This window comes from Chelonia mydas, chromosome 14, assembly GCF_015237465.2.
Source record: "Chelonia mydas isolate rCheMyd1 chromosome 14, rCheMyd1.pri.v2, whole genome shotgun sequence".
NCBI lineage: Eukaryota > Metazoa > Chordata > Testudines > Cheloniidae > Chelonia > Chelonia mydas.
The window spans coordinates 3,823,736-3,847,810 of record NC_051254.2 but is presented as its reverse complement, the minus strand read 5'-3'; the positions used below and the strand labels follow the sequence as shown (position 1 = coordinate 3,847,810).

The following is a 24,075-nucleotide window of genomic DNA, read 5'->3' as shown; positions in this document are numbered from 1 at the left end:
GCTCCGGCGGACACTAGGGGGCGCTGCTGCTGGGGAAAGGTTCAACCACACCTGGGACCCCGGGACCCCCTCCCTGATGCTCTGCTGGGTGCACGGTGCTAGGGGAGGAGAGGCTCTGCCCAGCCCCTCTGGGGTACCCGTCTTTGGGAGAGGAAAGCCTGGGGCCCGATGGGCTGAGAAGGCCCATTAGGGCCAGGCCCCCATGCCACCCAGAGTGGGTGCCAGCCGCCTGCAGGGCAAGGAGGGGGTGGTAGCAGCCTTGGCACTCGCCAGGCGCCGGTCCCCAGCACCCACCTGTAGTACATGTAGGGGTGGAGGTTGGGCACCTCCATGGAGCGGGCGTCGGGGTCGTTGGCCAGCTGGTGAATGAGCTCCCACTCCTCGTTCTCGCCGATCTGACCCACCTGTGGACAAGGGGGTGGCGTGAGGGGCGCCGCACGTGGGCCTGTCAGCGCAGTGTCCCAGCCCAAGAGCCCCCACGCGCAAGGTGCTGTACACCCCCTCAATAGGCCTGGGCTCCCCGGGTCCTTCACCTCCCCCACCCCCAGAGACCCCCTCACCTGAGCTTCCACCAGCCAGCGGGAAATGGAGGTCTTCCCGTCGTAGCCCGGCCTGAACTGGAGCGTCACGGAGCGCGGGCCGATGTTGGAGATGCCCAGATTGGTCGGCGCGCCGGGGAGCTCTGTGAGGAGAGGACAGGATGGGAGGGGACGTCCTGTTGCGGGGCGGAGAGGCAAGTGTGGCCAGCCTTCGCCCTCCCATCCTGGGCACCCCACCCGCGGCAGCAGCGAGGGGAGATGGTAGGGGAGAACAGCACAGCCACCGGAGCGTCATGCACACGCCCCGGCAGCGATAGGGCAGAGTCACCCCCAGGACGAGTGGCCGGGCCTGGCCGATGGCTACTCCTGCCCTGTGCCGCCCCTGCTCCAGACCCGCTCCCAGCGCATTCTTCATGGGGTGCCCTTGACCCAGGGCCTGCTCGTCCTCTGCCGGAAGCCAGAGGGAGGGTGGTGACAGGAGCAGAAGGGGGCTGGGAGCCAGGTTTACCTGGAGGCACCCCGGAGGAGATGGTGGAGGAGGACACCTGGCCCTGCCCCTTGGACGTCATGGCGGCCACCTCGATGGTGTAGGTGGTGAGGGCGGTGAGGCCGGTGACGCGGTACTCCAGGGTGACGTTGGGCAGGTAGTGCGTCACCCGCGTGTTGGTGCGGTTGTACTCCTCCCAGGAGATCCGGTAGCCTGCAAAACACAACCCAGCCACATGGGCACATGGGTGTCACGCTCTACGCCCCATTGCGGGAAACTTCCCCGCCCCCCCCCACCCCGGGGGGGAGACTCCCTTCAACTTGCCCGCACCCCTCCCCAGGCCACCGCGTGGGCCCCAGCCAATGTAGTGTCACCCCCATGCTTTGCCGGCAGAGGGGCCTCACTTCACAGATCTCCCCAGTAGCCTGACAGCCCGGCGCAAGGGGCCACTAGCCAGAGGCCGAAGGGCGCACAGACAGCTCCTCGAGCCAGCGCTGGTCCCTTCTGCCCCACACCTCTCGCTTGCCAACTCCTCTGCGGTTCGGGCACAAGGAGTGGGATGTTCAAGCCGCATGGGGGGTTGGGAAGGTTCCATCCGACGGCTCCTGCCCTGAATTCTCCATCAAGTGTTTGCCGGTTCTCCACCATCGTCCATAGCAACATCTGCCCAGTGTGGCGGGCACTGCCCTGGCCATGCCAGCATCTCCTTGGCACTCCCTGACGTGGAGGGAGCCAGATGTGGCTGGGATGTGGAAACTGGGGCTGAGGGGAGCGGGGTGGAAATGGGGTAACTGAAGCACCCCAGGAGAACAGCAGCAGCTGCAAGGACGTTAGGCCCCCACCATGCGGGAAGGAAGGCGTTGGGGGGCTGGGGAGACAGGACTGTCCCGCGTCCCAGAGCGTGTTCCCGGCTGCGGCCTTGGGCAGCACCAGGCTGCCACTGTTTGGAAGCACGGAGCCGTGCTGATCGCACCGGGCCTGCAGCTCAGCTGGGCCGGGGGAGAGTCCGGCGAGCAGCCTCCCGGGAGCTCCTTACCGGTCAGGATGCCGTTCTTCTCCAGGGGCTCCTGCCAGCTGACCTTCAGCGACGTGTCCAGGATGTCGCTGAAGCTGAGGTGCCCCACGGGGCCAGGTGCTGCCCAAAAAACCCCAACGCCAAGAGTTAGAGTGGAGCAAGCAGCGCACATCTCAGCACCCGCTGAGCAGCCAGGCCGAGGTGAACTGGGGTCTCCCCAGGGCGCTGGCCAGTGAAAGCGAATGGTGAGCTGGAGCGAGCGGGGGTCTCCCTGAGGTATCCCCCGTGGTGAACTGGAGTGAGCGGGATTCTCCCCGGGGTATCCCCCATGGTGAGTAGGGGGAGGTTCTAGGGCCCAGGTCCCTGGCTCTGCAGGAGCCTCTGGGAGCTGGGCTGCCCACCCCACCCTATGTCCCAAGGGAATGCAAGGCCTCCCCGTACCGTCCTCGTGGGTGCGCACCAGCTGCGGCGGGCTGCGCGGGCCGTCCCCCGGCGTGGTGAAGCACACCACCGAGGTGAAGTACTCCGTGAACTTCTTCAGGCCTCCGATGTAGCCCACGTGGATGCTGTCCTGGAAGTTGGGCCTCACCGTCACCACTGTCACCTCCTCCTCCTGCTCCGGCTCCCACGCGATCAGCTAGGGGTGAAAAACAACAGTGTCCCGGCCCCGCGTGGGGGTGAGAACCAGCCCTCAGCCCACAGCTGCCCCTTCAGTCGCCTTTCCTCCCAAAGGACGGGTCATGAGTGACGGAAACGCCCGGGGCGTCCACTGATCACAGAGGGACGCCAAGAAGCCGGGTCACTGCCCCAGCCCCACAGCAGGAAGGGCTGCCCGTGTGGGGGCTCCACAAGCAATTCCAGCTAGCTAGCAGGGTGTATGCGGGGAGTGGGATTTCAAGGCCAGAGAGGCCCATTCTGGGCATCAAGTCTTTCTGACCTCCTCCGTAACACAGGCCAGAGACCCTCGCCCAGCAATCCCCACATTAAGCTCAATCATTTGTGCCTGACTAGCACAGTATCTTTCAGTCTGCATTCAAAGACACAGTGATGGAGAATTTACAACCTCCCTTGGTAACCTGCCCCGATACTTAATTAGACAGACGGGAAGGTGTGACAAGGGTAGACAGAGCCAGATGGTGATAGATAAGCCAAGGACGCGTTAATCTCCTTTCAGCTGTTGCAGAGTCGTGACCTTGGCAGCAACGGTCAGGCAACAGGAGTTTGTTTCTGATGAGTCCGTGTTTCTAGCTAGTGTGACTTTTGGGGTATAAGATCCTGGATCTCCTCTGAACTCAGCTCACTCCCCCAGCTTGATCCTGCATCTGGCCATGACGCTGGAGTTTGGCTTTCACAGGGCGCTGACAGCCAGGCCAGAAGGGACGTGGGGAGGGGGAATGGGGCGGCTTTGCAATATCAGTGGAAAGGTTCCCAGCGTTGGGTTTAGCTGGCCCCCAAACACTGCAGCACTTGGCTCTGCCAGGAGACTCACCCAGAGCAAGGGGCCCGACTATTTTCAGTGCCCGGGCTCAGTGAAGGGCAAAACATTAAAACAGACCAGAAAACAGGGAAAAGGTAAATCTGATGCTTAAAACTAGGTTGTGGTCAACAATCAAAGGAGTTGTTAGCAACACAGGCCGTGTTGGGGGTGGGTGGGTTATTTTTGAATATATGATTTTTAACCTTCAATAAAGAACATTTTTAAAACAGCCTCATTATTATGATTATTTGCTATGGCAGGTGCTCTACAAAGACAGAACAAAGAGATGGCCACTGTCCCAGAGACCGGGCAATCTCTGAGCGCTTAACAACTTGGCTTTACAAACTTCGCAGGCTCCCGGCCACCAGCCAATAAGTTGAACTCTGAGGTGCTTGTGCACTGGACACCCACTGCCTTTTCACTCACAAGCCATGGGGGATGTTTTTGCTTTCCCCAAGGGAACAGAGATTTCCTTTGGGGAGGGGGGCATCTCCCCACACGTCTCTTCAAGACAATGCAAACCCTCCAACGCATCTCCAAATCAAAGCTTTTCATTCGGAGTCTCTCATTTATTCGGAGTTGATTAAACATCAATTAATGGTGCAAAGCAAACACTCAATGAGTTTTAATAAGCGTTTGTATTTATCCATACAAAACAACAGAGAGCTGACGCTTTGTGATTAACTCCCCCGATAACAATGCACAATAGCCTGCTTCCCTATGGCGTTACATTTAGAAGGGATGTCTAGGCATTAAATTGGGACCATGGAAGATAGCCTATAGCAAGTTAATTAGATACTAATTAGGCCCTAAAATACTAATCAAAAATACTAAGTGGCATTTAATAAGTATGTTAAATATCCTGCTTACTCTGGTTATCTCGTTTGTTGGCAATTAAATTCCTGAACTTCTTTGCAGTAGATTAAGAAACAAGTGTAATATTTTAATTCAATGCAATTAATGTAAATTTGAATTAATTACAATTTGGAATTAATTACAGAGCATCGGAGGCTGAGCTCCTGTGTAAGTGTTAAATCTTAGGAAATATTATTTTAATAGTCAGACTCAATTAGAAGACCTGCTTTTGGGGGGTTTTAAATGCAAAGGGAAGCTATTTTTGTTCAGGATCTGGGAAGCGGACACAGGAAAGACTTTTCCTCAGAAAGAGGTTTAGAAAGTTTGAGGCCACGAGTGTGAAATGAGGGTTTAGGCAGAGATGCTGTCGATTTTGTTCACATTGTCGGCTCGCCCCCCGATGGAGAATCCAAGACGGTGGCGCAGTTCAGAGCAAAGACGGATTAGGGTCTCCTAGTACAGCCCTGAATGTCTGCAACACACGGGCTCAGTGTGTCCTGCCCACCCTGTAGCAGCTGGCTCACATTGAGGATAACAGCCTACTACTGCTGCCAGCTAGTGGAGTTATTCTGTTAGCTCAGTGGGAGAGGTTGGTGCTGGAGGTCCCAGGTCCAAGCCCGAGTGATGACCCATGGAGAGGGAGATGCTGTTTCACTCTCACCCTAGGGAGGTAAGGAAATGAGACATGGACCAGCTGTAGCTAAGTGTGAATGTGTGAGAAGAAAGGAATGTATTGAATGTAATGGAGCGCTCAGCACCTCCGAGGATCAGGCCCTTCTTCCACGCTAGGTTTCCTACCCCCAGCTTTGCTCAGGCTGATGAGGCCCGTACTGCTGGTGGGTGTCTCAAGGAGCGGGTGCCATCCTGTGCCTTGTGCTAGATTTGCAGCTCGGGAGCCCTCCCCTCCCCCCCCCCGTCTCCCCCTTACCTTGTATCCCTGGTTGATGCCATTTATGAACTGGGGGCTGGGCGGGTTCCAGGTGAAGCGGATGGTGGTGGCGTTTGTGGCCTCGGCCTGAACGTTGCCCGGGGGCACGGTGGGAACTGCAGGAGGGGAGGGCAGGCTTAGCATGGGGGCGGGGACGTGGTGCGGGATGGAGGTGCTGCTGGGCCTGGGGCTTGTAGTCAGAGGCATTGGCAACGGCAGCATCTCTCTGATCAGGCAGCCTCCCTCCCTGCCACGGCACCGGGACACCAGGCAGGCAGGGAGTGGCAGGCTGGGCTCCCCTCCCTAGCTGCGCTGAGCCCAGCACCCCCCCCACCAGTGGGCTCTGAAACGTCCCTGGGAATGGAGGCACTGCAGAGCCCAGCCCTGCCTCTGCCCCAACCGCAGGGCAGGTTCGCTTGGGGGGCGGTGGCTGCCTGGGACAGACACTGGCCAGGCCCCTCCAGGGACCCAGCAGCGCGGCTGACCAAGCAGCCGGGCAAATGCTGCTTTGCAGGGCGGTGATCTGGGCCCGGAGCCCGCTGCTGATCTCCTGGCCCCCAGCAGCTTGTGAGCTGAGGCCAGGCTCATGACCCCCTGGGGCTCAGCACCCCTCAGCCCTTCCCTGTGCAGACTGGGCCAGCGGAGACCCAGCCCCTTCCCCCCGGAGCTGGGGAAAGCCCCCCCCTCCTCGCCCACCTCCCTGCAGGGTCCACTCGGTCACCCTGGCGCTGTAGACCCCCAGGCCGGCGCTGTTGTACGCTGCCACCTCGATCTCGTAGTTGGTCCAGATGATGAGATCCTCCAGGAGCAGGTTGTTGACCTCGGCATTGGTGATGTTCTTGAACTGATAGCCAACGGGCAGGCCGGCCAGGCAGAACCTGGGGGCAAGGGGAGGGCAAGTCAGGCCAGCAGGCAGCCGGCTCCCTTCTGGGAGCTAGGCAGATGCCACGCTGGGGACTGGCCGGGTGGGGAGGGCTGGCTCCCCACCCCAGTGGCCTACCTGATGAGGTAGCCTTTCAAGATGCCATTCTGGTGGCTCTCGGGAGGCGGCTGCCACTGGATCATGATGGACTGGTTGGTCCTGCCGCTGGCGATGACGTTCTGGGGGGGCGCGGTGGGGGGCTCCTCCGGCAGGGACACCCTGGGAGGGGAGGCAGCGAAGGTAGGGAGTGAGACCCCCCCGCCCTGCCCTGGCCAGCTCCTGGGCTACACAGGAGGCCACCCGGACCCACCTTACCTCTCGGTGTCCTTGCTGAACTGCCCTTTGCCCACGTCATTGGCAGCGCAGAGGCGGAACTGGTAGGAGCGAGCGGGCACCAGGCCTTGCACCACCACGGAGGTCACCTTGGGGTCAACGCTGGCCATGAGGGTGGTCCAGGGGGCGTCTGCGGGACAGAGAGGGGAGGGGTGGAGTGGAGAGCCAGCACGGGGCTGGGGGGCAAATGGTCCTTTCAGTCGCCAATAGGCCCCAGCCCCGCTCCCTGGCCTGGCGCCCACTGCTGTCAGAGGTCCCTGGCTGGCTCCCGGCTGTCAGGGAGCCATTCTCCACGATGCGCTGCAAGCAAAGCCTCTGGGGTGTGGAGGGCGAACTCGCCTGCAGGGAAGAGCCCCAGGCCCCGTCCCGATGGCGTGCGGTTAGTGCCACAAACCAGGGAGCTGTGTATGGCCATTGCACGCACACTGGTAGCTGGACTTCCCCCTGCCCTTTGCAGGTTCCCTCTTGGGGAGCCCAGTCGGGCGGGCCAGGCCCACTCACCCCTGTGCCTGCTCCCCAGCCCCAGCGCCCTGCTCCCAGTGCCCTGCGGCAGGGTGGAAGTAGCAGATGCCTTACTGTTCTCGGAGACCTCGAGGATGTAGTGCAGCAAGGGGCTGTTCCCGTCGAAGGGCTTGGCCCATGTCAGGTTGATAGCGCGCTTCTCCAGCGGGCTCAGCACGGCCACCGGGTTCTCCGGGGCATGGGGGAGCTGCCTGGAGGAGGAGGAGAAACCAGCGCTGGAAACAGTGGGACAGCTTCAGAGGGGACGGTGCCCTGGGCGGGGGTGTGTTGAAGTGGGACTGTTCTTAATGTTTCCTCTGAATACTGTAGGGGTGCCTCAGTTTCCCCAACACATTTCTTAAGTCTCTAGGTGGTGGGATAAGGGGGTGTAATTGTTGCAGAGCACAGGGCCATTGTACATAAATGGCTGACACTCTGTCTCCTGGCAACTGATGGCCTAGGCCCTTCCCCCCTGCAAGGTGAGAGCTAAAGGGTTTGGAGAACAAAGGAATCCGGTGACCTCCTGGCCGGGGAAAGGGACAAAGCCCAGAGGAGGAGGGGCTGGAGGGTGAGTCAGTTTGGGGCTGGCTGGGGACGAGGAGTGAAGTGCAGGTGGGGTTGTCTGGCTCACTGCCCCCCAAAATGGACCCAGCTGAGGGGTCCTGTTCTCTGCACCTACAAGCTCTGTGTTAGACCATGTTCCTGTCGTCTAATAAACCTTCTGTTTTACTGGCTGGCTGAGAGTCACGTCTGACTGTGAAGTTGGGGGGCAGGACCCTCTGGCTTCCCCAGCACCCCGCCTGAGCGGAAGTGCACGGAGGGGCAGAGGATGCTGAATGCTCCAAGGTCAGACCCAGGAAGGTGGAAGCCGTGTGAGCTGTTTGCCCTGGTGACAGTCTGCTCCCAGAAAGGAGACTTCCCCAGAGTCCTGCCTGGCTTCGTAGGGAGCAGTTCAGAGCATTGCCCGGGGACTCCATGACAGGGGGGCAGGCAGGGAGGAGGTGGGGCAGGGAGCTGAGGGCGTTTGGGGTGGGTCACAGGAGCTCACCCACCTGGGATCTGGCATCGCGAGGGCAAGCCTGCCTGCATTGCTGGGCTGCCACGGCACAGGGTGCTGGAGCCTGTGGGCCTGCAGGGTGCCCAGGTTAGCCGCATCACAGGGGAGAAGGGGATGCTGTGGCAGGAGGAGGGAGGGCATTTGCGCAGGGGGGATGCCATAGAAGGAACGCCGTGGCGGGAGGGGACCCCGTGGCAGGAGGAGGCAGGGTGCGCGGGTAGGGGGAGATGCCATGGCAGGAAGCCGGGAAGGCGCCTACGTGGGAGGACGAGCCCCCGCAGTGTTGCTGTCCCAGGCGGGGCGCGTCGGGGGGGTCTCAGGCCAGTAGCCTCCCTCACCTGACACGCAGGTGGGCGCTGCGGGAGTCGTTGCCCCCGGCGGAGAGGACTCGGCAGGTGTAGGTGCCGATGTCCCCGGACCAGGTCTGGGAGATGTGCAGGGTGCCCTCCTCGTCCAGCCGGAGCCGCGGGATGCCGTCCACGCTCACAGGCGCGCCGTCCTTCTCCCAAAGATACCTGCCGCAAGGCCACCACGGGCTTCAGGGCTGGAGCTGGGAATGGAACCCAGGCGTCCTGACCCCAGCCCCCCTGTGGCAACCACCAGACCCCACTCCCCTCCGACAGTTGGGGGAGAACCCAGGTGTTCCAGCCCCCACGTAACCCCCAGACCCAGCCCTGTCTCTCTGTAACGCGGCGACGTTCCTTGCTCTGGAGGAGTCCTACTGCCCCTCGGCGGGACGTGCCGCGTGGGCTGCCCCATGCACTCTGGCTGCCCCGTGCACTCTGGCTGCCCCGTGCACGCTGGCTGCCCCGTGCATGCTGGCTTTGCTCAGAGCAACCCCCCAGCCTGGGTCTCAGCAGCCAGGTGGGGCGGGGAGGGCGGCATGGGTATGGCCCAGCTCACAGCCTCCCAGGCGCTGTACCCAGGTCGGGCACCGGGTGGCGGTGCAGGGCTGAAATGCCGTGGCTCCGGAAGTGGGGGGGGACACCCGAGATGGCTAGGGGAGCTCCCTCAGCAAGGCAGGATTTATCCCCCCATCAGATACTCAACCGGGGCCATGGGAGCGGATCTCTCAGGGCTGGGGTCTCTGGCTCTGCAGGGAGGGTCCCCTGGCTCCCACCTACCCAACACTTGGGGCCGGGGGGCTGGGGGGCGTTAGTTCACCCACTGTATCTCTGCCCTGCCTGGGGGAATAGGGAAGTCCCTGCTCACCCCCCGTGGGAGCAGGGCTGGGACCCCAAAAGCCTGGCCAGGGAGCTCCGGGAGCAGGGCTGGGACCCCGAACGCCCAGCCAGGGACCTTTGGGCAGGGCTGGGACCCCGAACTCCCTGGCAGGGAGCTCCGGGAGCAGGGCTGGGACCCTGAATGCCTGGCCAGGGAGCTCTGGGAGCAGGGTCGGGACCCCGAACACCCGGCCAGGAACCTTTGGGCAGGGCTGGGACCCCAAACTCCCTGGCAAGGAGCTCCGGGAGCAGGGTCGGGACCCCGAACACCCGGCCAGGAACCTTTGGGCAGGGCTGGGACCCCAAACTCCCTGGCAGGGAGCTCCGGGAGCAGGGTTGGGAGCTGGGATTCCCAGGACGGATCCCTGCTAAGCCAAGGCCACGTACCTGACGGTCACGCTGGGGTCGTGGCTGACGCCGCAGCTCATGGAGGCTTTTGTTCCCTTGATGACGCTCTGGTCCTGAGGGGGGCTGGTGATGCGGGTGCGGGCTGGGGAACAGACACATAGTGAGCAGCCACCTCCGCCAACCGGGGGGCCAGCCCAGGCAGGGCTCTCTCTGGGGCGGAGGGCAGGAGAGAGCGTCACAGCTTGGCCGGGGAGGGTCGTGCGCCACCCTGCCATGCCAGGGGGCTGGGGTCGAGCTCCACGTAATCCTCACAATGGGGCCAGCAGGGGGCACTGGGGAAACCGGACCCAGGGGTGAGAGTTGTGCAGCGCTGGTGCTGGAGACGTCGGTTTGGGTCTGGCGGGGGCAGATGGGGCGGGGGCCAGCAGAGGAGGAACGGCCTTACCCCATACAACAAGGTCCGCAGAGGCCTCGTCCACCCCACGGGAGTTGGTGGCCAAGCAGGTGTAGCTGCCGGCGTCGGCGATGTGCGTGGGGCTGACGAGGAGGCTGCCCGACTCCAGCAGGGTGAAGCGTGGCAGCTGCACCGAGCCGCTGGCCAGGATCCGCTCCCCTGTGGGAAGAGGGGAGAGCCCCGTCATCCGTGGGAAGCGATGGCCAGGGACAGCCTGGCACCCGTAAGCCAGCCCGGCGCTGTGCTCCTGAGCCAGACGGGGAAGGAGCTGGAGGGTCAATGGCTTGTCCTCCCCGCCTGGACACCTGCCTGCGAACCAGCCCACTCACAAGTAACATGAGTTTGCAGAGTCCTGCAGGGCTGGGAGAACAGGGGGGCTGCGGATTGAGGGGCATTGACGGAGCTGGGCAGGGTCCATCACACCTGCTCTGTGCCTGGCTCTGAGCCAAGCTCTCAGCCCCTCAATCTCATGCTTACCGAGCCGACCCCCAGGCCTGGCCAGGAAATGCCAGCAGGAAACACTGCCTGTCTCCCGGGCACTCAGCTGGGGGCGGGCGACGGGGGCTTTGCCCCGGACAAGGAGTGAGAACCTCCTCACAAGGAGCGTTGCGGCCTTAAGAGCCGGCACCCGGTGGGTGTTGACAGGGCAGTGACGGGGGTCTGCGGGGGAAGCAGCGTAACCCGGAGGTGTCCTCCCAGAGGGGGTGGGTGAGCCCGGCACGTCGGGAACAGGGTAAGATGCTGCTCCTGGAAGGGGGACATGCCGGGGGTGCGGCAGCAAAGGGACCCGGCCTGGCTGCCACGTGCCTGATGTTATGGGGCAGGCAGGGCACTGCCTGGGGAGTGAGAGCCCAGGTGAGTCCCCCACTGCCCTCTGGCTCGGGGGCATGACACAGAGCTTTGGGAGCTGCCAGCTGCAATGAACTGGGGCAACACCCACTGCTTTCCCCCCAACTCCTTCCCCCATCTCCAGCCAGGGGGCAGGAGGAACCAGAATGCTGCCCCTAGCCCTGAGCTCCTGCCCCAGGCTGGATCTGCCCAGGTCACACCACTAGACCAACGCCCACTGCACCCCCCAGCACACGGGATGCTGATCCGAACCACCGTCTGCGCTGGCTTGGCATTAACCCTCTGACTGCTCCCCCCGTCTGAACAGGGGGGCCCAGCCTCAGCAGTGGGGTGGGGACCAGGTGGAAGGGGGGTGCTGTTCTTGGCAGCAGGAAGGTTGGGAGGTTGGGAGAAGGGCCAGGTCTAGCTGGGAGGTGAAGGAGGGGTCTGCAAGGGGATCGGAGGGGGGGCACATGATGCATGGGGCAGCAGGAGGGCTCTGCCATAGGCTCTGGCTGGGTGGGGGTTGGGGTGCCCGCAGCTCTGGGCCCTACAAGGACCCCAGGTGACTGTGCTCAGAGACGCAGCCCTGGGGCATGGCCCATCCTCCCCGTGGCCCCCTTTACCTTTCTGCCAGGTGATGGCCGGCCTCGGTGCCCCCGAGGTCTCGCAGCTGAGAACCACGGACATGCCATCAATCACAGTGCTGTCCAGGGGGCCCTTGGTGATGTTGGGAGCGATGCCTGAGCAGAGGAGACACAGAGAAGCCTGTGAAGCAGCTCCCGTGGGCCAGCTCCGGGGTGACCCAGCGGCTACCAGCAGGCTGCGGCAGCCCCTGGCCCGCTCGGGCTCTCAGCACCTCATCTTTGGGCTGACCCATGCCAGGGGCTTGGGATCTACTCCCACCCTGAGCACCCTCCGGTGCTCGGGGAGAGGCCCCGCGCTCCCGTGGCTTTTGCTCTCGCAGCTGTCCGGCACCCTCCTTCCCTCGACGCTGCACAAGGGGCCAGACAGCACTGCCCAGCACGGGATGGGCAGTGAAAGGGCACTGGGGATTCTTAGTGGCACCGTGCTCAGGGCTGGCAGTGCCTCTTTTATCCTTAGGCAGCAACTCCCGCATGCTGTGCTGAGGCATTGGGGTCAGCCCTGACTGCCAGGGGAGAGCCCCCTTCCCCCCCACCCCGAGATCCCCACCTCTTCAGCACAGCGCCCCTTAGCGCCACACTGGGGCATTGGGGTCAGCACCTCCTACTGGGGATCCCCACTCCACTCCCCACAGCACAGGCCCCCTAGCTCCGCACAGGGGTCAGCACTGACTGCCCGGGGAGACTCACCCACCCCACTCCCTGCAAAGCCTAGCTAGATACTCTCTGGAGGTCTCCCAGTGAGGGGCAGCCTTGGCCCGTCCCTGCTGGGCTCCCAGCCCATGGCACGCCCGAGGGGCTGGTGCCAGGCACCGACAGGCCCAGGAGCCGAGAGTCCTGGGCCCACTGCTGGGCGCTATTCCCTGGCCTGCGGGGCTGAGAGCTGGCACCTACTGGTCACTGCCAGGTACGTGGAGGTCTGCACCTCGCCGGCGGCGTTGCGGGCGAAGCACTGGAACATGCCGGTGTCATCGGGCACCAGCCCGCTGATCTGCAAGCTCCCGTCGCCCAGCAGCCGGAACCGTGAGAGCTTCTCCACGTGCACCAGGGCCGCGTCCTTGTACCAGGCCATGGCTGGCGGCGGGACGCCTGCAACCCAAAGCGCGCCCCCGAGAGGCAGCATTAGACACAAGCAGCCCCGGCACTGGGCAGCAGCAGGGCGCCGGGGGTGGGGGGGAGACACGATACCTTTGGCCTGGCAAGGGATGGTCACCACCTTCTCCATCTCGGCCGTGACGTGCCTCTCCGGTTCCTGGATAAATTGGGGTGGCTCTGCAACGAGACCCCCAGAGCTGGAGGCAGGAACAACCGGAGCAGCCCGCTCCTCTTTCCCCTGCCACTGGACGGAGCAGCCAGCCGGGGGCACCCCCAGGGCCTGGCTCTGATGGGCCCCAGCCGCAGGAGGGTGCTGAAGGCAGCCAAGAGCCTGCGGGGGGCCCCACCCCCTTGCTGTGCAGCCCTGGGGAGCGCGCCCAAGAGACAGAGAGAGCCTGGCAGCCCTCAGTTCCCCGCCCGGGCGCTAATACACTCCTCCCCACCGGCCCCTGGCACTGAGAGCCTGGAACGGGCAAAGGCAGGAGCCTGGCCAGGCTGCCACAGCTCCTCCAGCGCCTGCAGGCTGTACGGTGACCCGGTGCCGAGGCCTCCCCAGACTCGCTGCACTTGGGCCTCAGGCCTGGGCTGCCAGAGAGCGGGGCCCTTACCCAGCACGGCGAGGAAGGCCCCCTCGGCCACGGCGGGCACGCTGCTGCTGCGCAGCACGGCCTCGCACTCGTAGTACCCACTGTCGCCCAGCGTGGGGTTGAGGATGGTGAGCCGGCGGTTGTAGTCGCTGAGCCCACTGGACAGCGGCTCCCCGTCCTTCTTCCAGACGATGTGCAGCTTCATCAGCGGCCTGGGGGGTGAGGAAAGCGTGGGAGAGCCGCCCCGGACACAGCCCCTCTCCCCCGCCCCCACAGGTGGCGGTGCCATTGGACCCCCCCTGAGCGCCTGCAACCGGAGCCTCCCAGCCCGCAGGGGAACGGGGACCCAGGCGTCCTAGGGGGAGGGAGGTTTCAGAGCAGCTCTGGGCCAGGGATCAGGTCCCTCTACGTTTGCAGGGCTCAGCAGAAGGGGACCTCGAGCCCGAGGGGAGTCTCTGGCCATGCAGCGGGAGGTGGGTTCGGAGCCGGTCTTGACCTGCAGTGTTCCCCTCTGCACTGCATCCCTTGAGCCCTCTCCTGGTACAGTGGCTCTGGGGCACTATTGCTATGCCAGGAACCCCACCCCACACCTAGAGGAGCCTGCTCAGGATCTGCCCCAAGGGACAGCCCTGGATCGGCCCCAGACGAGAGTCCAGCCCCAGGGACCTTGGGGGACAGCTACCCACCTGGCGTTGGCCACGCACTCCATGGTCACTTCCGAGGTGCCGGCCACCACGCTGGTGTTCCTGGGCGGGATGATGATGGTGGGAGCGATGGGATCGGCCGGGCCGCCGACATCTAAGGGGAGCCCAGGTGGCAGAGCAGGCTGTTAGACGGGGCTCGCGGGGCGGGGCCATGCACCAGCACGGAGTGCCAGCGAGCCGGTGCGAGTCGAGGGGGAGGGGGCTGTGCTTTCGGTGGCTGGGAACGGGCAGCAGGCGAGTCAGTGCTCTGGCAAGCCGATCAGAGCCCCTCAGTCCTGCCTCGGAGACCTCCCCAGGCTCAGCACGGCTCCGCTCTGACCCACACCAACTCCCGGCTCAGTGCGCGCTGGCACCCACCTGCTCTCCATCACGGCCTGGCCCACCAGCTGCCCAGACACGGGGGTCCCATGCCCAGACGGTCAGAGATGCCAAGGGTGCTTAGCTGAGTGCCTGGCCATCCCCTTTGGGAAAGGGGTCAGGGGGTTCTGTAACCCACCCTCCCGCATGGTCCCTACAAGCCCTGGAGGGCGTTGGGCATCCATCCCCCGCCCCCTGCTACGGTCCTCCTGGGGTAATCTCGGCAGCCCTGCGCTGCCTGAGGCTTCGGCAGAGAAGGAGGGAGTGGGGAAGTGTAGAAGGCAAAATAATTGCGATGATAAAACCCCTCATGTAGGTGCTGTAAAAAAGGGATCGGCGTGAAAGCTGCTGATCTAGCTGAATCCATAAACCGGGCCTCGGCGTTGTTTATTTACATGGCGGGACGCATCAGGGCAGCACTACGGATTAATGGCGTGCCGGGCCGAGCCGGGCAGATAAAGCCCGACAAGGAAAGCCATAAAGCGGCCGCGGAGCACGCAGCAGGAGGGAGAGAGCAAAGGGAGGAGACCGCGTGGGTGCTTTGTACCAACTCAGGGCTTTTCCGTGGGATGGGTCACTCGGCGGCAGGGACCACGCTGGTCAGGGAGGGCCATGGCCAGGTGAGGTCAAAGGGGAACCCAGTGCTCATCGTAAAACCACCGTGTCACTTGACACAGGACAGGACAGGCCCTGGCCTAGGGAAGCTGGGGCTGTGGGGCGGGATTGAGGGGCACCGGCACAGCCATCGGGATGCAGAGCCCAGGACAGGAATTGCACAGTTGGGTGGAGCTGCAGGGCAGAGCCACGGTGCAGGAGAACAGCTGCACCAGTGCATGGGGAGTCCCTGCCCCATGCAGAGCTCCAGCCCCTGCCAATAGCCCCGCATGCGTGGGCAGGAAATGTTGGTACCATGAGAACCGCTCAAAATGCCCACAGGGGAGGGGCGGCTCACTTGCAAAGAAACCCAGCCCTTTCTGCAAGGCAGCGCTGCCCAGAGGGCTCCCATCTCCAGGGACAGGGCAGGGGATGTGCAGTGCGGAGGCCAGAGAACCTGTGGCGGAGGGAGGGCCTACGGGGAAGGGGCTGGGCTGGTGGTATAATTAGCGCCTGCCGGCTCCTGCAGCGAGGCCCAAAGTGCCGAAATAAATTTTGAGGAGGCTGAGCTGTTAAGTCAGCAGAAGTCGGAGCCTCCGAAGAGATTTACTGCAAATTAAATTTGGGCCTGAGCCAACGGGAGCGCCGGGAAGTGGGGCCAGAAAGCCAGATGCACAGAGACAGCCCTGTAAAATGGCCTGGAGACACTGGGGTTGTGGGGGGCAGAGGGGTGGGCACCTCCTGGGTGGGGAGGGATGGGATGGGACGGGGCCCTAACGGAGCCAGGAGAGCTATTTGCAGGGAACAATTCCCTCAAAGAATGTAGGGGGTGAGCTGCAACCCCCCACCCCCTATCCATGAAAAGCCCTGGTACAGCTTCTGTGGCCGGCTGCTCCCCCCTCCCCGGCACCGGACGGCACTACAGAGCCAGTGTCACCCTTTAGGCTTCCCTGCTCCCTGGGCGTTCTGGTTAACGCCAGGCTGAGCATGGGGGCCCATCACCCTCCTCTCGAGAGAGTGCACTCACGCCCGCCCGTGCACACACACTGCACCGAGTCTCGATGTTGCGGATCCAACCCAATGCCAACACCCCACGAGGGTGACCAGATGTCCCGATTTTGTAGGGACAGTCCCGATATTTGGGGCTTTTTCTTACCTAGGTGCCAATTACCCCCCACCCCCGTCCCGATTTTTCACACTTGCAATCCGGTCACCCTGCACCCTGCCCCCTGGATCTGGCCCTGGCATTCATGCACCAGGCGGTGCACAGCCAGCAGGGCACTGATTCTTTCCCTGCGCTTCCTGGATTCCTCCTCTGAGGAACAAGCCCCTGGGGCGGCCTCCGGAAGCTCCAACCAGCTCCCTTTACACCCCCCCGGAGCCCAGCACTTACTCTCCACGGTGAGAGTGATGGGCTGGCTGGTTTTGTTATCCCCGTTCTTGTCATTCACGGCCTGCACGTAGTACCGGCCTGCGTCGGGTGCCACCGTCGACAGGATGACCAGGGTGTTCTCCAGCGTGATGGCTCTGGCAGGGGCAGTGCAGAAGAGACAGCGTGAGAGGAGTGAACCCGCCAAGGGGAGCAAGGGTGCGGGGTGGGGGGGGGCAGCCCTCAAGTTCAGGGATCTTTGGTCCAGGAACAGTTCAGGCTGGTCTCCGGACAGGGGTCCCTGAGGACATTCGGATCCAGAGCTGGTGGGGAAGGCAGCTCAGAGCCTAGCTCAGATTCGGTTCACACTTTCCCATTGCGGGTTTCACTCAGAGGGGAAAATACCACAGCAGGCACCGAGCGCAGTGCAGGAAGCCTCAAATTAACGAGCCCACAAAACCCTTAATCTCGGACAATGAGCAGAATTCACACAATTGATCACGCCTGTCTTTATGTTCCCCAGTGCCTAAGCATTGAGGGAGGGGCCGACAGATTGGACCGTTGCCGATTAATAAGCTTTTCTTTTCTTTTTTTACCCAATGATCTAATCTGATAGAAACATAAAATGACCTGAGGAATATATTTTGCCATTAAATACGAGATAAAGGAGTTTTATCTCCTCCATCCTGCTTTGCAAATAGAAAAGAGACCGGTTCAATTCTCACATAATGTGGGTTACAAATTCAATTCCATCTCGCTGCAGCTGTCAGCACCCAACACTGCTGCCACCACTGTGAGTGTGTGTGTGTGTGTGTGTCCCCGTAGTTGTGTGTGTATGTGTGACTGCGTGGGAGTGTGACTGCCTGAGTGTGTATCTCTGGTCCGGAGACATGGGTTCAAGTGTGTGTACACTGCACAAGTATTTATATATACACGCACGGGCGTGTGAAACGCATACCGGGAGCATGCGACTCCTCTAGCAGCTGGTCCGCATAGGAAGTTACAAGCCTACTACAGCTGCCAGTGAGTGGAGGTGCTCCTTTAGCTAAAGCAGCAGACGTTCAGGCTTTTTGGGCTTCAGAGTTCAAACCCTAGGGATGCCCCGAGCAGAGGGGCCGTTACCCTTGCCTACGTGTGTGTGTGTGTATGGAATATGTCTATCTGTGTGCCCCGTATGTGTGTCCAGAACGATTACATGTGTGCATGGCTGCAGCGTGTATTATTGGTATGTACGTTTACGCGCGCCATGTACGTGCTCACGGCCGAGGCTGTGCACCGCCTCGCTATTACCCGCGTGTGTGCGCGTCAGGTAGGTGAGCACACAAGCAGAGGAGGCTGGTGTGAGAGCTCTCTTTCCCCAGGACTAACCCAGGGGAGAACGCGTGTCTCACTAGGAATGTCTGTCGGCGTGGGGAGAGGGAGCCATTTTTCCCGGCAGACTATTCCAGCCCGCGTGGGTGCCAGCGCTTTCCCTCACCCATTTCCTCTGGCTCCTGCTTTTTTTCTTTTTTTTTTTTAAATTCATTTTCTCAACGATAAACAAAACCATTAGTTTGTCAAGTCTATCGCTGGATCCTAATGTGATGCGCCCGCGACATCTGTTAAGCATCCTTAATGCTAGTTTAACAAGGACAAATCCAGTCTAGTTCCTTTCGCTTCCTCCCATTAGGTGAGCGTGGCAGGGTTTGGATGGATTCTCTCCAATAAACAGCTCTGCTAATGTCTCTGCCTCCCTGCAGGAGGGTTGGCGGGAGGGGGGATCGGGACGTCTGACACGCATCTGAAAGGCTGTGAGAGAAGTCCGAGATGCCCTTCTGCAGCCTCAAAATATCGATGGTCCAGAAAACAGTACTTTGTCTGGCTGATCTCGAAGCAGCCTGACCCACAATTTAGCACAATCCAGGGATGCAGGTACACCCCCATATGGCTCCATCCCCCAGCTGTGGCCCCACCTCTCCTCGAGCTGCCAGAAGGTTTCAGAATTAAGATGAATGAGGCATCTTGGAGCGATTGTTTCCGGCTCTCTGCAGACTCAGACAACCAACAGTCACGCTTGGCTCACATTTTCAAGCTTTTCTTTGCACGCATGAGAGCCAGAAATATATAGATGTTCTTCATCTTGCGACTCCGGGAGCTGTGGCCCAGGCCTACGATATCCACACTTTAAACCAGACCTGGGCCCAAGCAACCCTGTCATGCAAGACAAGCTCACTGCACCATGGTGACACCGGTGACGTGCTGGGAGGGAGCGGCACGTCATGGCATAGCAGCAGCAGCGTCTCAAGGCTGAGAAGCCGCATGACAATGGGGTGGCAGCAGCCCTGAATAATCTGGGCGTCACGTTAACAGCTGTGCCCACCGAGCTGGTGAGAAGTGTGACCCCACAAAATCCCGGAATAAGTGGCAGCCCTAGACTGACCAGCCTGGGCCAATTCTTTCACCTTGGGGCTGCCGGAGAGAGCTGGGGCCAACTCTTTCTTTGCACTCAGGGTCGGCCGGGATGGCAGCACTTCAGAGCCATCAGAGCTGGGAATCCCAGCTGGCTGTGGAAGGCTGCTGGGCCCTGATGCATGCAGGGATGGGCTATCCCGAAGGCAGGGGACCTCAGCTCTGGGGACCCAGCAAGCGGGCACCCAGGACTGGGGGTTTGCATCGTGCTGGGAACCCAATCGCTACAGAGATCTTTGAGGTCAAAAGGGACGTGGCTCCCCTTCCCTCTGCTAGGCTCACGCTCGGCACACCGGGAAGAACCAGCTTTCCACAGGTCCGTCAGCAGGGGGTGCTCTTTGCCCTGAAATACTTTCTGAGCAACATCCTGACGCACCACCAGGAGGTGCTGTGCTGCCGCTGTTGGGTTATTAGTGTCCTGGTTCTGTTTTCCGGGAGAGCTCAGCCCCTTTGCCGTATTCCCTGGCTCCCGCTGGCGCGCCGCGTGGCTGTGTGGGGGTGCCGTGACGGCTCTAAGAACAGACTACAAAGCCCCCTGGAATCCCGGGGAAGAAAGGGGCTCTAAGGATGTAATGACAATGATAATAAATACTTTGCACTGATACCGCTTGGCCGTGACTGTATGGAACAGCCCAGTGCCGGGGGCGACCGGCTGCTGCCTCGGAGCAGAAAGGAAAGTAACCCTTCACGTGGTTGACAATTTAAAACGGAAAGCGTCAGTTAGTCTGTGTCCTGCACGCAAACCATGCAAGACAGAGCGCCGGCTGCTCTCCGGCCTGGTCTACGCCACGAGCTCCCGTGCTCCAGGCTCTGAAACGTCAAGGTGGACGGAAGAATTCTCCCATCAGCTGAGCCACCGGCGCTTGGGTGAACGACACTGAGGGAAACCCCTCGGAAGGGTCAGCAGCTGTGCCGCTGTAGTGTAGACGTGCCCTCGGACCCAGTGCTGCTCCCCTGGTGGGTCACGGGGTGTGTGCGCGCGCGTCTCTGGTGTGGCCCCCCTCCACGCACCAGTGTATCAAGATTGGAGGCAAAACGATAACACTGAATCTCCTGCAGAGAGTGGCACGGTGCAGGTGCTGTCTGGAAGCGGAGAAGGAGCTGGGGGCACCAGGGAAGAAGCTGGGGGCCAAGGCCTTAAGATGCTAAGGGGACAGAAGGCCGGTAAGGGGTGGGGGAGATGAGGGGAAGGTAAATGGGGAGAATCCCCTGTGTTTTGGATGCAAGCTGTCACCCTAAGCAGCTCCATCACTGCCAGCCTGCGTTAAATAAACGAAGGGCGGCATCTCCTCTTTACCCATTGTTGCCATGGGTACATTTCCTCCCTCTCCCTGCTCGCCTAGACAGGATTCTGTAGTTAGTTAGTCGAGCTCCTGCAGCCGCCTGATAATTTAATTAGAGGACAAAAGCGAATCAATCCCACATAAATAAACGAATAAACAAACCCACCCCCGGCTGCTCCCTGCTTGTCCTGGCATGGGCAGGACCCGGCCAGGGGGTTGATAAGCAGCTGCTAATCACCAGGCAGGGGGCAGGAAGCTGAATTTCCCAGTCAGATAGTGGGCTCCCAGGGCTGGTGGCTACATGCCACCCTGGCCTGCCTCTGCCAGCCTGATAGCATTCATCAGATCCGTATCTCTGCCCCACAGACACCAGCCGATTCGCTCTCCAGGACCCCTTTGAACTCCGCCATGAATATTAATCTGCTGTAACTGCCAGGAGCAGGGTGACGGAGCGGGCGTTTAATTGAATCAGCGCGCAGAGCCCGGGGAGGAGGCGGGGGGCTGGTTTGTGGGCTGGTAGGCAGGCTGGCTCCCCAGAGGGCTGTTCGCCAGGGGAGGACACGCCGGAGTGCAGACTCCCCCAGGGGAAGGTGCAGTACAGGGCCCCTGGGGGCCATGGTGGATGTGCTCAGGGGTTTTCTCTGTCTCCTGACATGCAGCAGGCGCTTGGCAGGCAGAGGGGTGAAGCTAGGGGGCAGACGGGGAAGAGGAGTGAGAAGCTGGTGCGTGGACACATGCAAGAGGAAGGCTTGGTGTTTCCCTCCACACCGCCGTCCCAGTGTGCTCGGAACACTACTCCTGCCCCCAGCGTTCCCTGGGGGTCTGCGCTGCTGCAGGGGGGCGCAGTAGGGTGCAGAGTGAGTGCTGCCCTGGTGCCAGTCGTGCCCTTCCAGGCCCGGCTGGATTGCTGCCCTGGGGACCGCGCTCAGTACTGCCGTGTGGGCGGCCTGGGGGGAAGTCGCCTTGTGCAGTCAGGGTGGGCTTGCCTTGCTCAGTAGGGGGTTATTTAGTTAGCGAACCCCCTGCCTGCATAGGCCACAACAACCCCACACAGGCAGCAGGCCCCAAACCTTCACCCCGTCCCGTTCCAGCCGTTGCTGTTGGGCCACCGGGGCAACTGTCTTTGGCCTCCCTAGAGACAGCGGCTCCTCCCCGCCCCACCCCGCCCACAGGCGTCCCTCCAGGGCTGGGACTAGGACTCACATGCGGCTGCTGGGGGGGATTTTCCGGCCGTCCCGGAACCAGGTGACCTGGGGCTGTGGGAAGCTGGCGATGCGGGGGGCGTGGATGACGGCCGCTTCACCATGGGACACACTCTGGTGCGTCTCACTCTCCTCGAAGCTGCCCATGTCTGGAAAACAAACAGACAAAGGTGTCAGGGCCGGCAGGGAGCCGGCAAGGTGCTCTCGGAGCCCAGCGCCGGAGCGTGGGCCAAGGAGGGAACTGTCTGTGTCCGTCTCCTTGCCACCGCATGGGCCTGCCGCTCACCCCCATCCCGAGCAGGGCCAACGTGGCTGCCCCCAGCACCAGCCTTGCTGCTCACGGGCAGCTCTTTGTCTCCTGCTCATGGCAGGGCTAGACTCTCCTTTGCTGCAAAGCCGACACAAAGCTTCGGCCATGGTTCAGCTGCTGGTGTGCAGAGACCACAGCCCGACATGCTGACCAGTACTGCCTCACTGTCTCCTGGTGTCTCCCCCCTCCGCCTGTCCGCATCCATCCCTCGTCTCATGTCTTTGACCGTGACTGGAAAGGCTTTGGGGCAGAGACCGTCCCTTTGTCCTGGGCTTGTCCAGCGCCTGGCACACTGGGGGCCTGTTCCCAGGTGCCACAAAGAAATCGCATTTTGGGGTGACCCACAGACGGCTGTGAATCCCCTCCTGCCTCCACACGAACGGACCTGGTGCTTCAACCGAAGCGGCACAGGCTCGTGCTTCGAGGTCGTGAGTTCAGTCCCTGAAGACAACCCACCCGTGCTCCATTCAGCCTGCCTGCTGAGCACACCTTGGGGAGCGGAGGGCAGGGCGAGCTGAGGAAATGAAGGCACGCCCATTCAAGGCTCCACGCCCTTTGTGGATAACCCCCTACCCCTTCAACACATGGGGGAAGTCCACAGGGCTGAATGCATTAGAGAAGCAGGAGGAACCACTATTTATATCCATTATTGGATATTAGGAAACACTATTTCACGAGGAGGTGGTGAAGCACGGGAACGGGTTCCCTAGGGAGGTGGTGGGATCTCCATCCTTAGAGGTTTGTAAGGTCAGGCTTGACAGAGCCCTGGCTGGGATGATTTAGCTGGGGTTGGCCCTGCTTTGAGCAGGGGGTTGGACTAGATGAGCTCCCAGATGAGCTTCCAACCCTAATCTCCTAGGACAGGCCAGCTGTGTGGATGGTTCGAGCCGACTCATGACCGTGGCACTGCGGGCAAGGTCAGAGTCTCACTCTGCCGTCTTACTGCTCAGCCACGTGCACCCTGGAAATGTATTGCGGTTTCAAAACATAGGAGTAAACGGAGTAAACTAGGGTGTGTGAGGAAGAGGGGAGGGAGGGGAGATATTTTATTGACTTCCCTTAATTGCTGTAATTAAAAACATGTAAAGAATCTTTTTTTAACGACTTCGCCATTATCATTAGTTGTTAGCGCAGCTGCCTTATTAATTTCTCATTAGCTTCTTGATTTGTCATCACTCTTCGGGAGCGGGGTTCATGGGGATCTGGCTGGGACCAGCTCTGGGGGTGACACTGGAGTGGGGTGGGCTCCCATCCAAATGACCAGAGGAGAAAGCCAGTCCCTCAGCACTGGAGTGAAATCACCGCTGGGCAGGGGGGCAAGACAATACCTAGGGCACCGCTTGAGCCCTGCTTTGGCCCACAGGATTAAGTGCCATTCCTGCAGCCCACACCAGGAACAGTCCCAGTCCAGACACAGAGCCACCAAACTCATTGCACCAAGGCCTGGGCCGTTTTCAAACTATGCTGCAAAGGCCCCCTTACCGATCAGCTGGATTGTACCGTTCTGTCACTGCTTGGCTCTGCTCGGAGACTTTAATGCTAGATGAGACAATGAGACACAAGCGGGGGCTTGCTCAGACAGATTCCTCAGCTCATTAAAACGGCCCGGAAATCCCTTGCACTGCAGAGGATGGGCTGAGTTTCTGAGGAACCCAGGAGAGCTCACCTAGGTGTGCTGGTACTTTTTGATTCATAGATTTGTAAGGCTCAAATGGCACATGGGGACCATCTAATGTGACCTCCTATGTCACAGAACACCCCCACCCCCATGATTCCAGCATGCAGCCCTCACCTTCTGGCTGAGCGAGAGCGTGCCTTTGAGAAAGAGTCTTGATTTAAAAACTTCATGTCCCCCATTTCCCTAGCTATCCTGTCGCAACGGTGAATTGTCTTCCCTGCAAACAGTGTGCACCTTACTTCCAGCCTGTTCTCGCACCAGCTCCCAGCCACAGCCTGCTGGGCCTGTCGCTGCGGCTTTTTCGCCAGGTTTTTCAACGACGGCAACGAGCGGTTCCGTTATCAAACAAAAGGGTAGACGAGCGTTTGCATCTTCAGATCCAGCAGCTGTGAGTCCTACTGGGGCAGCTCGGGCAGGGCGAAAGCCCTCGCCGGACGTGTCAGGGACGACGACTGAGGGAACCTCGTCCTGCCATTTTAATATTTCACCTTGAAAATTTGTTGCCTGCAACAGGCTTGTTCGACCTCCACCTGCTCTGTGCTGCCTTGACAACCCGCTTAGCCCCATGCCGGGCTGGGGCGAGTGTAGGGAGCTGGTTGGTCTCGCATGCAGAGCCCAGCTGTGCTAGGTGCTGGGCTTAGCCATCGCAGGAGACAGTCCCTCGAAATCTAAACAGACAACAGGGCCCGGGGAGAGGAAGTGACTCGCCCAAGGGCACACAGGGAGGCTGTGGCGGGGCTAGGCCCTGAACCCAGATCTCTGGAGTCGTAGCTCAGAGGCCACCCTTTCGTTCTAGCAGAGCTTTGCTCCGAGGGTAAGACTGTGCCCATTAGGAGC

General features: G+C 61.1%; 1 protein-coding gene across 2 annotated transcripts in view; it reads right to left on the bottom strand.

The window, feature by feature from the left end:
• SDK2 (sidekick cell adhesion molecule 2) overlaps positions 1-24,075 on the bottom strand; it is a 180,786-nt gene that overhangs the window by 29,009 nt on the left and 127,702 nt on the right. The window contains exons 5-24 of one of the 2 annotated variants that reach the window (XM_037914340.2): positions 21,252-21,399; positions 16,342-16,475; positions 13,980-14,091; positions 13,315-13,505; positions 12,800-12,883; positions 12,506-12,700; positions 11,594-11,710; positions 10,131-10,298; positions 9,725-9,827; positions 8,453-8,629; positions 7,133-7,269; positions 6,539-6,686; positions 6,302-6,442; positions 5,998-6,179; positions 5,302-5,417; positions 2,483-2,678; positions 2,063-2,161; positions 1,048-1,239; positions 561-682; positions 295-404 (exon numbers count right to left, since the gene is read on the bottom strand). In XM_037914340.2, the coding sequence (XP_037770268.1) occupies positions 295-404; positions 561-682; positions 1,048-1,239; positions 2,063-2,161; positions 2,483-2,678; positions 5,302-5,417; positions 5,998-6,179; positions 6,302-6,442; positions 6,539-6,686; positions 7,133-7,269; positions 8,453-8,629; positions 9,725-9,827; positions 10,131-10,298; positions 11,594-11,710; positions 12,506-12,700; positions 12,800-12,883; positions 13,315-13,505; positions 13,980-14,091; positions 16,342-16,475; positions 21,252-21,399 (2,872 nt within the window). Of the gene's footprint in view, positions 1-294; positions 405-560; positions 683-1,047; positions 1,240-2,062; positions 2,162-2,482; positions 2,679-5,301; positions 5,418-5,997; positions 6,180-6,301; positions 6,443-6,538; positions 6,687-7,132; positions 7,270-8,452; positions 8,630-9,724; positions 9,828-10,130; positions 10,299-11,593; positions 11,711-12,505; positions 12,701-12,799; positions 12,884-13,314; positions 13,506-13,979; positions 14,092-16,341; positions 16,476-21,251; positions 21,400-24,075 lie in introns of those variants that run through there. The other variant, XM_043528404.1, reaches the window with a different exon arrangement.